General features: G+C 41.4%; 1 protein-coding gene across 1 annotated transcript; it reads left to right on the top strand.

Moving 5' to 3' along the window:
* Positions 1-11,696: 11,696 nt before the first annotated feature.
* On the top strand, positions 11,697-15,708 carry LOC137282771 (serine/threonine-protein phosphatase 6 regulatory ankyrin repeat subunit A-like). The gene is made up of 2 exons (XM_067814559.1): positions 11,697-11,805; positions 12,308-15,708. Exon 2 carries the CDS (start codon positions 12,376-12,378, stop codon positions 14,221-14,223), a length of 1,848 nt encoding a protein of 615 aa, XP_067670660.1. The 5' UTR covers positions 11,697-11,805; positions 12,308-12,375; the 3' UTR covers positions 14,224-15,708.
* Positions 15,709-18,297: the final 2,589 nt, after the last annotated feature.

The following is an 18,297-nucleotide window of genomic DNA, read 5'->3' on the forward strand; positions in this document are numbered from 1 at the left end:
CGCCCAGGACGTCGATACTCCCAGAGTGGAGATCAATCTCTTCTGACACTGAGCAAATAAGGACAAAACTTTATGGACGAGCAGCTTCTTTATTCAGGTGGAGCGACGTCTCGATACAGCTTCTTGTATCTTTGTCAAGCAAGTAAGAGGACAAACAAGTTGCTTGACAACCTCCACCAGAATAAAGAAGTTGCTCATCCACAAAGTTTTGTCCTTATCTGATTCACCAACATCTAAACATGCCTCTCAAAGAAGACACTGAGCAAGTTTCACAAGCACCGAACATGACGATGGAGACAGAATAAGCTCGTTATGTCCATAATAGACGTCAACGAAGTGCTCTGACTCTTTCCAACAGCCTCCAGCACGACCAAGTCCATGAGATGCATAATGGGCTGGGTGGAGCTGGTAATATGGATCCAAAATCAAAGAAAAAAAACCCAAACTTCCTCTGCAAGAACGGCCTGAAGAAGTGAGGGGTACCGGGTCTTGCTGTTCGTTCTGCAAATTTCCTGAATCTATAGCATACACTAAACAGGTACTTTTTACAAACTACTATTTATTCATGATCGATCACAAATGATGGAGAATAAACATATCAGGCATAACATAGATAAATTAAATTAAATAACAGATAATCCTCTATACACACAGTGCACTATACATTTACCAAAGAAATACTCCTTAAAAACACAGACTGGATCCATCTCTCCCGTATTTTGCCTGTACACTTATATTAGGCAGATATATTGTTTGGCAATATGTAGTTCAACTTTTCCTTCCTTCCTCTCCAGCAAATATCCAATCCAGTGAAATGCAAGTGTACCGTAAAGTTGAAGCCTCTGACTGTAGACTCTAAAAAACCCTCATCAAGAGAACTCCACATGCATTGTTGTAAGCCACTATATAGACGACAAGAGATCGGAAAGACTGAAAGAGGCCCTTGACAAGGATGATCATCACAGCTTAACTAGGCAATGCATTTCCGCGTGTCCAGACATACCATCTCAAACCTATGAACACGATACACAATACTGGGAGTGTTAATGATAGACCAAGGTCAGGTCGACCTAGCCACCAGGTTCATTACACCCGGCTGCTACATCTTCATTCAGAAACCATGGCCGCATCATCCACAACGATTCAAATGCCTTGACAGTGCTCATTTGGCTGCGGGAAGCCATGCCTTTTGCTAGAAGACCAGTTCAACTTCATGTCCTCTTATCAAACTAAGCGGTTGATCTTTGGAGCTCGACCGCACGTTGTTTGTGTTTGACAGGACTTCACCCAGCAAACCAATGTTCACGTGTTACCTCCGCCTTCTCCAGCACCCAGTTGGTCCCCCACTGACCATGTATGGTATACTCTTGATCAACACTTGTGCCAACGCAACCCGTCACCTCAGACACTACAAGAACTGCACACAGCACTTCAGCTAGAGTATCCAAACATTCCTCAAGACAGCATTCGGCATCTGCTTTCTTCTATGGGTCACCGCTGCCAAGCTGCTATTAATACTCATGAATGACACACCAGATACTGACGTTTACTCTTAACAAATGGCTTTTATTTCCTTCTATCGTTTTACCAAACGCGTTATGGATAATCATGTTTTGGAGTTTGCCAAGTGTTCATTTTACTGTAATTGAGTAATGATGTCATGTTTGAAACAGTTATATGAATTCAGTAAGTAAAATCCAAAACAATATGTATCGTTTTTTTTCTTTTCTTTGAAGAGTGTATGTTAGGCTTTCAGAGTTGTGTTTTCTTATTGAATTAATTTTGTTTAAAATTTGTCATGGGTCAGTTTTCATCAAAGATGTCTCATGGTTTCTGCCCATTTGCAGAACTGCGCCATTGATATAGCACGGTAAGAAATCTGCATCGGACATATTCAAGACTATCTTAGCATTTGAGTGCAGGTCTCCCAGGTGCATTGATACTCAGTTTCAGTTTCTGCTTTGTTTTGTTTTAATCAGAGTTTGCCATATTAATATGTGGAATTTGATTTTCAAAGCACATGAAAAAAACATGTCATGTTTTCGCACTGATGAAAAAGACATGGAAATAGTATAGTGTAGTACACGGAATGGGGGAGAAGAAACAAGCACTTCTTCATGCGTTTACGTGGAGATGAGTGTCCTTGACTTGTACAAACACATGACCTACGATTTTTTCTACAATGCGCTGAAAAGCAATACGGCGATGGATGCGAGGTGCTGTACATGGACACAGATTCCTTGCTGATGGACATTCGAACCATGGATGTGTAAGAGGACATGAAAATAACACATGCATCTGTATGCACTACACCATCAACAAGAAGTGCCCGGCAATATGAAGGACGCGCGTGACGGCATGCTGATGACCGAGTACATTGGACTGAGACCCAAGATGTATTCCATCAAGAGAGCCACTACCGACGAAATCAGAAAGACGAAAGGCATGAAGAAATTCATGGTGAAAAAGCACAAAGCTGCAAACAAAGACACGAATCTCCAACGCAGCAGCCAAAGTCTTCGAGATCCTGCTGGAGAAATGTTCCTATGTCTTCCTCGCCAACCGAGAGAAACAAATCCTGGAACGATCGGGACACACCCTTCTACTGTAACAAAGTCAGCCCTGTGGACCCTGAGCCAGAGACAGCAGCGGTCGGGGACAGGACGATAAACAAGTTGACTACTCAACTGAGTGACCACAAAACGACCAGGGAAGGACTCTTGAAAGGGTTCTTGACATACCGTCCTAAATTTCAGAACAAACACTGAAAATTATCAACAGTCATTTTCATAAGTCATGGTGAATGGCACCGCTAAATACTTTAAACTGTTTTAATGACTGGATGGTTGTAAACTTGATGAAACATCTTACATTATTTTCATCCAATTACATGTCTCTTCAGTTACGGTCCGGTTCAGTGAGCAAACGCTTTCAATAGTAGTGCATGGAGTTCACGCACTAACTTGATTTTCCTACAGTCATGTATTGTGCACAGGTATGGAAACTTCCGCGTTTGTGTATAAAAATTGGGAGCGTGTTACTAAATGTCTCTCCCTTTGAAATTCATGCCAAATGTTGAAAATTATATACAATTCAATACAAGATGTTCGTGAACACTAGGCAAGCTTATAACAAAACTGAGCAAGAATACCTAAAATCCCCATTAATACTGAATGGAGAGATGAAGACATGGACCCACAGTTTGCTCTCACATCTAGGAAAGAGTTTGATCACACAACGGTGTGATCAAACAAACTAACGGATATTACTGTGACAGGTCAACCTAAGGGTTACACGCCTGGTCCGGAAGTGGGGACTCACCTAAAGTTAAATCCACCTGTGTGTTTATGTTGAGTAAGCTAAGGTCAAACGCATCTAGCTGTAACGCACACATACAAACACTACGGTACTATAATTATTGTAGTGCCGGTTCACTGGGAAATAACATGTGGCGAACATCTGGTGTTTGCATAAAGATAACGTAACCAGTGGTGTATGTATTTACTGAATATGCAACGAGCGTCCCCTTTCATATCAAGTTTATGTCCCGAGTGCAATAGTTTTGCTTTGTCACGAGCTTTAGCTTTCATATCAAGTTTATGTCCTGATTGAAATAACTTTGCTTTGTCACGAGCTCTTGCGTGATGACAAAGCACAGTTACCTCAAGAGGAACATGAACTTGAAGCGAAAAGGGAACGGGTTTTGTGTCCCAATTATTACCCCTGTTCTACAAAATGAAAATATCGTTAAAATACTGTGTATAACAGCAATAGATTGCTTTCCTATATATAATCACACAAAGCAGATCAATTCATCATGTTGGTGATCGGAATGTTGACCGCGTCACTCCAGGAAGACGTATGCTGCATACAGTCAATTTAGCTTCTTCGCGCAGTCAGGAAAATATACAAATTAAGACAGAATCAATCAAGTCCTAATTATAGGATTTGAGGATTTAGTTTCAAATGGAATAATGTGATTCAACCAAAACACTTATGAAGTGAAAACATTTTGTTCATCGGCCATCGCTGTCAACTGGCTACTCGTCTTTCTGAGAACTGTTTATAAACAAGAAGATAATAGGGAACATCTAATTAGGGCGTCCGCATTTGATTCTGTTTTTCTCATTTCCCGCAGCCCATATAAATCCCACTCGCCTATACAATAAAAAGAATATTTTTATCTCTAACCTTTGCGTAGTCCGTTCTCAACTGTGCACATCCCTTTTAAAAGAAAACATGTTTCACAACAAGAAAATAAAAAAATTGAGTTCAAATATATGAAATTTCATTGAAAAACGAAAACGAATCTTGAGCATGTATTTTAACGGAAGCAACTCGTGCACCTTTACTCCTTGTCACGTTGTAATAATAACAGTAATGTATGATAACATGATGCCAGTTAGAAAGTGGTCAAATGCAACATATATCATATTTGGGATTTCACTTTCTAGTACTTTTTTTGGTTGAGTCTCATTCGGGATTCGAACCAGCACCCTCAGAGTCAGGCACCTAATCGCCAGCACACAAAGTCAGCCGCCTAGCCTGCTCAGTCACCGCTACTTCCACAAAAATGAAAATCGGACAACTGGTAGTCTAGACTGCATACTTTCTGTACCCCTCTGATAAGTGTCAACTGGCATGGCTCCCATGGCCGAAAGCTATGATAACACGATGCCATTTAGAAAGTGGTCAAATGCAACATGTGTCATATTTTTGTGGAAGTCGCGGTGGCTGAGCGAGTTGGGCGGCTTACTTAATTCCAAAGAGAAGGCTATTGGCATAGTCTGGTCGTGAAAGAACAGGGGATTGGACCAATGTTTTTGTGGCTTCAATGGTGAGAAGATGCCGGATCTGGCCAATGCATCTTAAGTAAAAGTAGCATGACCTGCAGAGAATGTAGGATTGGAATCCACTACCGTTTACGATCCGCCAGGGCGAAGAGGTCGCGCGATTTTAAGGGAACATATGGCGGTCAACTCCAGAATATTGTATATGACTGGTAGCCAACTTGGTTACACTGACAGTTGAGTCTTTGTGATTTTGGCGACAGAAACATCATGATTTGTAAGACAGTCTTAGTGATTACAGCATCTGCAAGGCGAGGGGAAGGTACAACAAATGGCATGCAGACGTCTACAATCAACTGTATAGGGGAAGTAATACCACGTTTACCTGAATGCTATGTTCCCCCAAGAACGAATATTACTAGATCATCCGGAAACCCCGTGATAATCATGTAAAGTCATAAACTGTTCCGATTTTATTACTGTAACATGGCATATTACTCTAACATGGCATATTACTGTAACATGGCATATTACTGTAACATGGCATATACTGTAACATGCAAAGTTGTAGATCCTATTGGGTTTATCGCCCACTATGAAGAAGCATGTGAAGCGGAGAGGAAACACTGAATAACTCTATAGTTACAGAAATTTGTGTTTACGAAATTGATGCAACAGAAAATTCATTCTTGGCCACAGATAATTTACAATCCCAAAATTTGAACTGAGGAGACACAATGAGGAGACACAATTAGGAGACACTATGAGGAGACATCTGAACGTTCGAAGCTATAATTAGAGGTGGTATAAACAGAATATAAAGTGTTCATATTTCGTCTCTCAACTGTTCCATGTCAAGCGTGCTCCATGTCAAGCATGCTCCATGTCAGCAAAATGTTGGCTGAACATCATGAATATTCAAGAATAATGTGGTGATATTTGTCCCATGTTTTTTATTCCACCATAGAACGTATGAATATTGCATGAATTAAAGTAGAATTGTGCAGAATCGGTGCAAATATAAAATATAAATATTACCTTCTTCTTGGCATAGTTTTCTCCAGTCTTAGATTTACTTCAACGTATTTCAGTAAAAACCAATGTAATGAATTCACGTATTGGATTTAAATAGCCATGAATCACCACTTGAACAGGGGTGTAACGTCACAGTCTGCTCCTGATACCAGTGGTGTAACATCACAGTCTGTTCCTGATACCAGTGGTGTAACATCACAGTCTGTTCCTGATACCAGTGGTGTAACATCACAGTCTGTTCCTGATACCAGTGGTGTAACATCACAGTCTGTTCCTGATACTAGTGGTGTAACATCACAGTCTGTTCCTGATACCAGTGGTGTAACATCACAGTCTGTTCCTGATACCAGGGGTGTAACATCACAGTCTGTTCCTGATACCAGTGGTGTAACATCACAGTCTGTTCCTGATACCAGTGGTGTAACATCACAGTCTGTTCCTGATACCAGGGGTGTAACATCACAGTCTGTTCCTGATACCAGGGGTGTCACATCACAGTCTGTTCCTGATACCAGGGGTGTGACATCACAGTCTGTTCCTGATACCAGGGGTGTAACATCACAGTCTGTTCCTGATACCAGTGGTGTGACATCACAGTCTGTTCCTGATACCAGTGGTGTAACATCACAGTCTGTTCCTGATACCAGTGGTGTAACATCACAGTCTGTTCCTGATACTAGTGGTGTAACATCACAGTCTGTTCCTGATACCAGTGGTGTAACATCACAGTCTGTTCCTGATACCAGTGGTGTAACATCACAGTCTGTTCCTGATACCAGTGGTGTAACATCACAGTCTGTTCCTGATACCAGTGGTGTAACATCACAGTCTGTTCCTGATACCAGGGGTGTAACATCACAGTCTGTTCCTGATACCAGTGGTGTAACATCACAGTCTGTTCCTGATACCAGTGGTGTAACATCACAGTCTGTTCCTGATACCAGTGGTGTAACATCACAGTCTGTTCCTGATACCAGTGGTGTAACATCACAGTCTGTTCCTGATACCAGGGGTGTAACATCACAGTCTGTTCCTGATACCAGTGGTGTAACATCACAGTCTGTTCCTGATACCAGGGGTGTGACATCACAGTCTGTTCCTGATACCAGTGGTGTAACATCACAGTCTGTTCCTGATACCAGTGGTGTAACATCACAGTCTGTTCCTGATACCAGTGGTGTAACGTCACAGTCTGTTCCTGATACCAGTGGTGTAACATCACAGTCTGTTCCTGATACCAGTGGTGTAACATCACAGTCTGTTCCTGATACCAGTGGTGGTTATTCACATACATTGTTACATGAGACAATACTTTACATTTTGAAGTCTATCTATTATTGACAGCTAGTCATCGGTTACCTGTAACACTGTGTAGATTACAATCATCATCAAAATCATCATGAACATTGACTAAATTGTCTTCTGAAAATAGCTGTCTTTGTACAGACTATATCAGTTAAGCATTGTGAATGAGGCTTTGTACTTTCTTTTTGTATGTGTTCCATTTCGAGCGGCAATGGTATTGTGACTTGCAATCACCTGCAGGTACTCGTTAAAATGCAAGTTTCTTAACAAAGAAATCATCTTATCTTATGATTTGTTCATTTGGGCGACAGAATAATTCGCTATGATAGTTCTTCGAGGGTGGTTGACCTTGCTCTTTTGCTTATATTTGTCATTTAAATGACTTTTATTGCTTAAAATAACAATGATATATATGCTATCGTTATATTTATGTAAGTATAAAGTTACAGGATGATATTGTTTGTTCGTATGGAAAATTATAGTCTTTAATATCACAACTAAAGCCATAATTACCTTTTTGTGTTATAATAACACATATCATTGCAAAGAGTCTGACAAATCACAAAGACTCTGTCAGAAAACATAAAGTTTCTGTCGCCAAAATCACAAAAACGTCACTTGCACTGTCACCAAGTTCTTTACCTGTGAACATAAACAATGTCAGGCAATTTCGAGACAAGCTTTATTGTCTTCGCAGTCATTCCCAATACATTTTTATTTGACTTTTTTTTCATTTTCGGTCGTCCGTTTCTTTTCATTCCATTTTAACTTCTTTCTATATGAACCCTTTTCAGTACAGTATGTTCATTCTAGAGACTAGTTGTTAGTCTACCTGCGGACTAGTCACTGTAAATAATACGGCAAAGCTTGCGGCAGGACGCCAGTGACGTCTACTCGTCTCGCCATGGAATTCCCGCTTGTCCAGATTCGAAGTTTATGAACTTGAAGACCTCGAATGAAGACGAGTTCAAGTCTATTGTGTTCAGACTATGAAACGTTTTCTTTATCCCGAGGACAAACATTCAAGAGCGCCGCTTAAAATTATCTTTTGATGTTGTGTGTTAGAAAGTCACTGTGCAGTCGTGACAACATCCACGCTGATGTTATGCAATGGCCTGAGAGTATTTATAACTCTTCCAACCAGTTTCCCGTCAGTCTCGACCTAATCACGACGCCATATTTGTTGACATTTACGACGTACCCGCTAGACGTATTTGCTTACTTATTTATATTGTTTTTCGTTTCTATTACAAAAACCGGAGTTAGTATAGGATTGAAAACCTATGCCTGTAATCACACTAGAATATATAATTTATTTAATTTCATAGAAGTGTTCTCGTTGTACATGCTCTCAGAAGGTGTGACACAGTGATGAAAACAGTACCGGTAATGTCAAAGTTCATGTATTAGCCAATCAAATCACTCGAAAGTGTTATGACATATGTGTGATGACACATTGTTATGAAACCCCGTTACGAAGGTACATTTATTTAAATTTATAGTAGGACTTAGCAGGACTCTAACAGATTTAATAACTACAGATATATGAAAAAATATTCTTGTTTGTTATCGTTACAAATCTGACAGTCCCTGGTCTCAACTGACACGCTTGTCACAGATTGGTCTCAAAAGCCACGACAGGGCGAGCAGACCACGTGGTTAGGTCTCTCACAGATTGGTCTCAACAGCCACGACAGGGCCTCAAACGACGTGGTCACTCCTGTCACGGATCGGTCTCAACAGCCAGCGTTACATGTGATGGTGATATCTACAGGTATACTTCCGTTCTCACAATTAATGGAGAGCAATCTAACTGCAGCGAAGGCGAATTTTTTGACACTACACTTACAAGACTTCCTTAAATACAAGTGGTTTACATCTTACTTGAACGAATACGACGCACCTGCACTAATGATCAAACACAAAGCATCATTTAAACATTAATCAAGTTGACTGTCACCTCCAAGTCTGCAGGAGACATCGTTAGATCACAATGAGACATGGTCTACCCTCCTTGTCACGGTTCTTCAGTGCCAACATCACCACAGGATTCGGTGAGAGATTCCTCTTTATCCACAAAAGTGGCAAAGGCAACGAATCAAACTACTTGATGTCATGTTACGGACAACAATGAACTTTTATATCTAGATTGCAATAAACGCTTTACCGATGACGTAACCACTTTGATTTGACACACAAAATCTACTCGCTTGAACTTGAACACACAGGACTCCACTCCTCAAGAAGTGTGCCCCTAACTTTAAGTCTTACTGGTCCTAATGAACTGATCAATAGATAAAGAATACAAAACACTTTCAAACATACATCAACGGTCAAAATAGGCAGTATTTAATTCAAATAATTTGTTGATGAACCGTATTCCATACCTTCCTCACACGTCACATATAATTTTCATACACTTTGCGTTTTGCTTGCTGCTACCTTGTAACTGTTATTCATTACAGCTATGTATCCCGGGAACAGCCTCTCTGATGATATCTCTAGTTTCAAACACGGACACACACCTCATCGTATCTCTTGAACAGTAAAGGGGAACTGAATTTCTACAGTGGTATATTGAAAACAGAGCATGACAGAATGATAACGTGCACTATATTGTTCGTAGTGAGACGCGTTTATTATTTTACATATAGCCGTGGTTAGGATGGAATGTCGTTGGTTACAAGACAGAATCTGGCAGTCCAGGGATGAACAATGTCGGTATTCTCTCATCTGGCACTCCAGGGATAGACAATATCGGTATTCTCTCATCTGGCACTCCAGGGATAGACAATATCGGTATTCTCTCATCTGGCACTCCGGGGATAGACAATATGGGCATTATTTCACCTGGCACTCCACGGCTAGAGAATATCGGTATTCTCTCATCTGGCACTCCGGGGATAGACAATATCGGTATTCTCTCATCTGGCACTCCACGGCTAGAGAATATCGGTATTCTCTCATCTGGCACTCCACGGCTAGAGAATATCGGTATTCTCTCATCTGGCACTCCACGGCTAGAGAATATCGGTATTCTCTCATCTGGCACTCCAGGGATAGATGATATCGGCATTCTGCATCCTTGCACGTGTTGCCAGCGTCAAAGAGACATACTATCGAAGTAGTTGAATCAAGCCCATTGGGCGTTTATGATACTGGCAGTGTTTGACGGGAAGGCGACTCAGGGCTTTGCCGTTGATTTCGTTGCTGTCATTTTCCAAAATGGCCACATTACACTGCATCGAGAGCGCATTCAATACCATTCCTCCGTTATGGCGAGTGGAGTCTAGTTAATTACTTTAATTAGAGTCCAATCAATACAGTATTGCTTCCGAAACACTCTTGTGGAAAACACGTATCATGACACTGGCTAAACAAGTCATAGGCTTCTGCCGTTCCCAAGGTAGGCAACTCTACACGGAGCCTTAGACTCATAGGGTCACCCGTCTACTTCCAACCATCCACTTCCATCAAACCGTTTCTGTATATTGTATTTTAGAATGGAAGGAGATACAATAAAGTACAAGTTAACTACATATATCAAATTGCACTTTCCTGCAATAAGAATCCCTGTAGAAGTGTAGAAGGGCGAACATGAGTCACATTTGAAACATATCGCCCAGGGCCTCCCTCCTTCCACAAAGCTATAAGGTGATCGTGAGTCACTAAGGTAACCTTACTGCTAGGGGAAAGGGTGGGAGTTAAGGTTAACCTAAGTAAAGGTTGTTTCGGGAAAGAAATAAGCACTTGAAACTTACACTCTGATACCTGCAGGATGCTTCGAAAAGTGCCTCTACAGAGACGACTACCAATACTTGGAATAACAACTAGGTGGAATGTCTCACCATAAACAGATGAGTTCCCATCATCAACATTGGCCAAAACTGATAACAACAAATACTAGTATCTGGATACTGAATATTACGTACGATACATCTTTAATGTTTTCTTCCAAGATGAACCTTTCCTGGACAAACGCCGGGAAGAGTTATTGCATAACAATGGGTTTGGTTACTTGTAGGAAGAACCATGGTATGTGTTAATTTCTTGTTAACATTTCGTGTTACCTTTAAGCAAGATTGACTGAGGGTTTCCGTTTGAGGGTATATCTGATAATGCAAAACTTTTCACATATAAACATATTTAACAACAATTTATAATTAGCTACGAAATTTACTTTAATATTGAAAATAATCCCATTAGAAAAAGTGTTACATAGATTACAGTGTCACATAAATTACAAACTGAAGCTGGAATATATCACACTGTACCGAAGGACGAAAGAATATATGTCTATTGTTTATGTTTTACATTTTAATCGTATAGAAGACGATTCATTTCATTTTGATTTGTCCACAATATAGCAAAGAATGCATATGTTAAATTTATCCTATTATTGGTAAAACCCATGTTATGAACATGCATAATTACTTACATGTAAAGATTATAAAACCTATGTAAAATTAGGTAAACATTTAATACATTGTATTAGTTACGTCAGAATTTGACTTTATTTCAATACAGCATTTAAATACAAGGGGCATAACTCTGCACTATCTGCTCAGCGCCAACTGTGTCCCACAGCATGACGACATGCACTTCGATCACCGGAGCTTCCTTGTCGAGATGACGATGTTGTCTATGACATCCAGCTGGCGAGAAGTACAATACTGTAAGTACTGGGTGTCTTTGTTACTGTGTTAATCTGTTTCTTTCTGTTTCTGTTTCTATAGATTATTTAAATCTCCGGAAGGAGGCGGGCGGGACTACAGCGACATGCCATACAAGCCGGGTAAATGTAAGTTTACTGAACTCTAAAACTGTGGGGAATCCCCAGGAAAGAGAAACCGGCAGAAACAAATGTCGGAGGTGTCACTGGTGTTGTGTCGGAGGTGTTGTGTATGTCGGAGGTGCTATGTCCAATATGGCATGTAGGCTAGGGGTGTAGTGTCGGAGGTGTTCTGTGCAAGGTGTTATATGTCGGAGGTGTTATGCCCAAGGTGTTGTATATATCAGAGGAGTTGTATTATATCTCAGGTGTTATGTCCTAGCTGGAACATTGCATACTGAGCCTGGAGAGTGAGTGAGTGAGTTAGTGAGTTGGCTTTTAGGACTCTTTTAGCAATATTCCAGCAATATCAACACGAGGTACACCGTTTGTTGCTTCTTTTCAGAAGGTTTCACGAAGTTCTTGTTCAATGGGACAGTGTTGGGACAGTGTTTTATCAAATTCTGTATTGAGATGGGACAGTGTTGTTCCAAGGTTCATATTGAAAGACTCAACGTGGCGGAATATGTCCATGGTGGCGTGGGACACGGCTACACTGCAGACAACATCACCGGTGGGGTAGCAAACGAGGGACCAGCTGAACGCTCAGACAAGGGTAGTGTTACAGTGAAGATAAGATGTGAAGACGTGGGAATCACAGATAGTATAGCAGCACGTGATTCTAGTGACATGGGAAACATACCACGTAATTCTACTGACATGGGAAGGCTGCCAGGTGATTCTACTGACATGGGAAACATAGCACGTGATTGTATTGACATGGGAAGCCTGCCAGGTGATGCCACTGACATGGGAAACATACCACGCGATTCTATTGACATGGGAAACATGCCACGTAATTCTATTGACATGGGAAACACACCACGTGATTCTACTGACACTGGAAATATACCACGTGATTCTACTGATATGGGAAACATGCCACGTGGTTCTATTGGCATGGGAAATGATGAAAGCACGAGACATACATTCAGTGACTGGAAACACCGGGTGTCTGCTAATGACATTAGACACCCGAACGCTCAAGCGCCAGAAGACAGATGGACCCTAAGCTCCACCGTCGATGCTCCCGTTGGAGGAGAGAGAGTGTTATTCCATGATATAGACATGTTCAACCTTCAGATGGTGTGTGCTGAAGGTAATGAGGAGAGAATGCATCGTCTCCCATTGGCGTATATAACTGATATCAACATGAGGGACCAGACTGGCAAAACGCCGCTCATTGTTGCAGCATGGAAGGGACACCGGGAGGTGTTTCGCTTTCTAGTGAGAAGAGGAGCTGATGAGTCGGTCACAGACACTTATACCAACAACATCCTTCACTGGGCGTGCCACGGAGGGAATGTGGAGATGGTGACGTGCATCATCTCTGAACATCTGGCGGATATAGACAGTAGAGGTAAGGACGGACACACGCCCGTTATGGTGGCAGCAGGACAGGGACACACGCGTGTGGTCACCTTGCTGGTAGAGGCAGGATGTGACATGTCGCATGTGACAGATAGTGGTAACAACATCCTGCATGTTACCTGCGCTGGGGGGCATATAACGACTGTTAAGTATATCCTGTCCAAGTCTAGTGTGAATGTCAATAGCAGAGGGAAGAACGAGAGGACAGCGGCGATGATTGCAGCCTTGAGCGGACACAGAGATGTGTTTGAACTGCTTGTAAGCAAAGGTTGTGACTTGTTGACTACAAGTCATAACAGCAATAACATCCTTCACCAGGCGTGTGTCGGTGGAGACGTTGGTATTGTAAACTACATCGTCTCCGCGGGCATTGTTGACATCAACAGTACAGGTAAATATGGCAGGACACCAGTGATGGTTGCCGCCGAATTTGGACATATTGGTGTTCTCGAGCTGCTGGTAAGAGAAGGAGGTGACGTGAATCTCCGATCTGGTGCTGGCAACACCATCCTCCACACAGCGTGTCTTGGAGGGTACGTCAAGGTGGTGTCACACGTCCTGACGACAACACGCGTCGATATTAACGCCCGGGGCATTAAGGGACGGACTCCTTTGATGCTAGCAGCATGGAAGGGGCACCAAGATGTGTTTGAACTCCTTGTGAGTGCAGGGAGTGACGTGTCTCTCGTGGATGATGGTGGTAACAATATTCTTCATGTAGCTTGTCGGGGAGGAAACGTGGAGATGGTGGCATATCTTCTGTCGAAAAGCCATGCTGACTTTGACGCGACGGACAAGCAAGGGTCTACAGCCATTATGATAGCGAAAGAGAAAAACCACAAAGCTGTTGTGGATATCCTTTCGTCAAACGTAAAACTGCCAAGTGATTAGACAGTGCTGAGAATGACGTACATGCAAGACATTAATCTCTCATGTCGTAAGTGAAACATCCGCGAAGGCCTAGGTCAGGACTGGTCTCCAGGAACCCAGGATTGTCCTTGAAGTCGACTAATGGGATCGGGTTGCCAGGCTCACATCCCAATTACCTACAGATAGTCACGCTGTTGATCACTGGATTGCCTGGTCCAGGCTCGATATATAGGCCATGGCTGTAACCGTGGGCTCTTGTTGAGTGCGGCATTAAACAACCAACCAAGCAACAAACAAACATAATATATGCTGAAGAGTCATAAATCGCTGCTTTTGTTACAAGACATCCAAAAGTAATTGCAACAGGTGCGCCCTTTGAAATGATACTTACCGTCGTGACACCTTGAAACTAGGACTGTTCAGTCAGTCTACAGTGTGTTGTGGAGTAAGTGAATGGGTTTGCTGTGAGGAGGGACGTACGTTACATCACATCGTGTCTGCTTCATGTGGGAGGAACATCCGAATTTATTCGCTGTAGCAAGTCGCAGTGGTTCTGAGAAGCCTTCAAACGGAGGGTTGAACTGACACTGGGATTTGAACCCAGTGAACCGGCAACGTGGACGACATTCCCACCATTGTGGAAAGCGAACTTTCAGTGATGCATATGCGTGAATGGCATGTTAGTCAGTGTATTAAAGCATTGTCGGAAACAGGAAAACAACTGTTTTGGGGCTGTTACTCTGTATCCCTCAAATGTACACCACTGCAAATAGGATACGTCGAAACAACTCTTTGGCCTAACTTGGCATTCAGTGGGGTGTGTAACGGGATACCCAGAAAATCCTGTTTATCATGTGCCATGTATTCCCCAGCGTAATTCCCTTAAAGGATTATCATATCTTAGCTGGTGTCTCTATCCCCTAACCCGGCCCCTACCATAGCCTGCAACACCCGTCTTAGTTTTGCTTTTGAGACGACCCCTCCTACCTGCTTCTTGTTATGCTGATAGTGAGACTCAATGGTAGCTACATCCTTTATCGTTTCAGCATGAAAGTTGTTAATTTTTACGACAGCTGTCGTTTATAATGAAGTTAATTTAAAAATGGGCATTGAAAAAGTACATTGTTTAATGCAAAATCATCGCACACTAATTTACATAAAGCCATCGTTTGTTCCAAATGTCACTGTGGACTTAAAAACCCGCATTGATCATTTCTGCACCAATCTCGCCAATCTCGCCACGGTAAAGTCCTTTCTTCACGTTTCCTATCTCCCTGCCACTGTAGTTATGTAGATATTTAACACTTTCGCATATAAACTACATGAATTGTAGAGATAAACGTGAAAAAACATAGTGTCTGCTTCTATTTCCGACAGTACTCTAGAGCCTGCCTGACCTGTCTGCACCTTGTGTATTGTGCTTAGTCCAATTACAAATAGTCACAACGTGTTTTCACATTTTCTAGTGAATAAAATGTGGCATGCAGCTCCCAGTCTAAAGTTCAACATGTGTTTATCCCTTAATCAAATATATTCCTGACCTACAAAACAAATGGACTGGGTTGCGTCTGTTGTGTATTTACGATACGTTTCGGGATATCTGTCTCAGGACATTTTGAAGGAAGTTTGCTAACGTTGCCGTTACACGATCGGTTGGCACTTGACTGGTGAACTGGTGGTCGGAAGCTGCGAACCGCTGTGACGTCATACATAAGGAAGGGTTTTCGCTTAGCTTTACACATGTATATAAAATGTGTAACAAGTCCGTAACTTTGCTGATTTCTCGATGTCAACAAAAACATATGCAATCATTGCTTTGCCCTCAAACCAGGGGTCGGGTGACGATGTCACCATGAACAAATATCCATCGGACCCGCAGTTCCTGCTTAATGGGCTGTTTGTGAAACGAGCGTTGAAAAAAAAGCCAAAAAAACAAAAGTACTTACTAGTTGTAGTAAATGCTTAATGACCTAAAGGAGTTTGAAATTCACCTCGCATTCAAGAGTGAAAATGTTATCGTTTAATAAATGTCCTGCAAAATCCTATAGGACACCAATTAGACACGTATTTTACTTCCAGTAGAAAGTACTTTAGATTTTGTTACTCGATGGAAATGCACGTTAATGGCATTTACAGTATGGTTCAAAATTATTGAGAATAGCTAAAGCATTTCATATTATTAAATGAGAACAAATCAGATAAAATTGAATGTATAGTGAAAGTGAACTGACCTTTTCATGTTGTGTAGGTAACAATTTAATATTTTTATCAAGTCTCCTTGAGCTTCACGGCACAGTCTAAGACGGGTAGGCATACTTCCTATCAGAGAGGTTAGTGTCTCGTGAGTTATGCTGTCCCAGTATCAGACCACTTCTCTCTTCATGTCTTCAATTTTTGTCAACCCCTTTTGATTCACACATTCCTTCATCATCCCCCAAATGTTCTCAATGGGATTTAAGTCAGGACTATATACAGGAAATGGTAATGCAGTCACATTTTTCTCCTGAAACCACTGCTTGGCATGTTTTGCGGTGTGTTTAGGATCATTATCTTGCTGCAAAATCCAGTCATTTCCATAAAACACATGTGCACTTGGAAGGAGAAAATTATCTAATATGTTAGTGTAGCGTTGACTTGTCAGATTTCCCTCAAACACACACAGCGGGGTCGTTCCTAATAAGGATATCCCTCCCCATACATGAAACTTTGGGCTGTATTTAGGTCGTCGATACAACGGTGCTGACGCAGACTTTGTCCATATTTTCACATCATTGGGATATACCCATATTGAGCTTTCATCAGTAAAAATCACATTTTCCCAGTCAAAGTTTTCATGTGCCAAACACCACTCAACACGCCTGTCTTTATGTTCTTGTTTCATGAGAGGAGAAGGAATTCCAGTCTTTTTCTCCCATCCAAGATCAATCAAATTTCTTCTAACTGTAGATTTTGATACAACTGTTGATCCCCTTTCTATCATTTCATACCTGATGTTGGAGATGCTTGCCCTTTGCTTTTTAGACGCTAAAATTCCCAGCCGGACGCGATCTGAGAAGTCCAATTTTCTGGGTCTCCCTGCTCCTTTCTGGTGCCCAAAATCCTTTCCCTCTTTAAAATTCTTCCTAATCCTATACACAGTAGAAAGAGGAGTTCCTGTTCTCTCTGCCAATGTATTTACATCATCAATTCCTTGATTACACAACTCAAAAATCAACCTTCTTTTATCTTCAGCAGACATTGTTGACAGTGCTGAGGAAAATGACGTCTGCTACAAATTCAGGGGAGGTAACTCTAATTGTACTATACTCAGTAGGCCAAGATGAGTTACCTCCCTTATACCATTACTTAGTTTTAAGTATCAGTGAATCAGTTGAGGTGTAAGGATAGCTCAAAGTAAGAAGAAAAATTCTCAATAATTATGAACCAGACTATATTCTCAGACTGGTGGATGTTAGCCACTGGGCGCTGCTACATTTTTTAAAGAACTCGCGGCGTCACGGGTTAAATTCAATTTGAGAAATTGGGTTTAGACAAACCAGTAAACAAGACAAATTATATTCGGAAATGTACATGAATTCTACAGTGCCCTACATAGGCATAAATCACGGAGACCGCCCCTCTGATTGGTTGAATCGCGAGACAAAATTTGTGAAAAAGGTCGATTTAAGGCATTTAAATGTCGAAATGAGTAGTTTTTTATGACGGGTTTCATTTGTAACGTGCCAATAAATGATTGTGGTTTCGTTAGCGGGCGAGAGGGAAGCTGACCATTCGTAACTACTCGGGTCATTCCGGAAAGCCGGATGGCCTTCTTGCAGGTTACGGAAAGAGGCGAGTAATTACGAATGGGAAGCAGACGATTTTTTGGCTACTTTTAATCGCTATATATTAACTAACCACAAATTTTTCAAAGAATGAATTTGGTGTTCCGCACAAAACTAACCAGAAGTCTTTTACATGTTAATGGTTAAAAGTGTTTCGAATACAATCATGTACACTATGATCGTAATTGTTTAGCGGATATCTTTAAAACATTGAGATATCACGAAATATTATCTTGATATCTCTATAACATTTTGAGATATCAGTAATTCT

Source organism: Haliotis asinina, chromosome 4 (genome assembly GCF_037392515.1).
Source record: "Haliotis asinina isolate JCU_RB_2024 chromosome 4, JCU_Hal_asi_v2, whole genome shotgun sequence".
NCBI lineage: Eukaryota > Metazoa > Mollusca > Gastropoda > Lepetellida > Haliotidae > Haliotis > Haliotis asinina.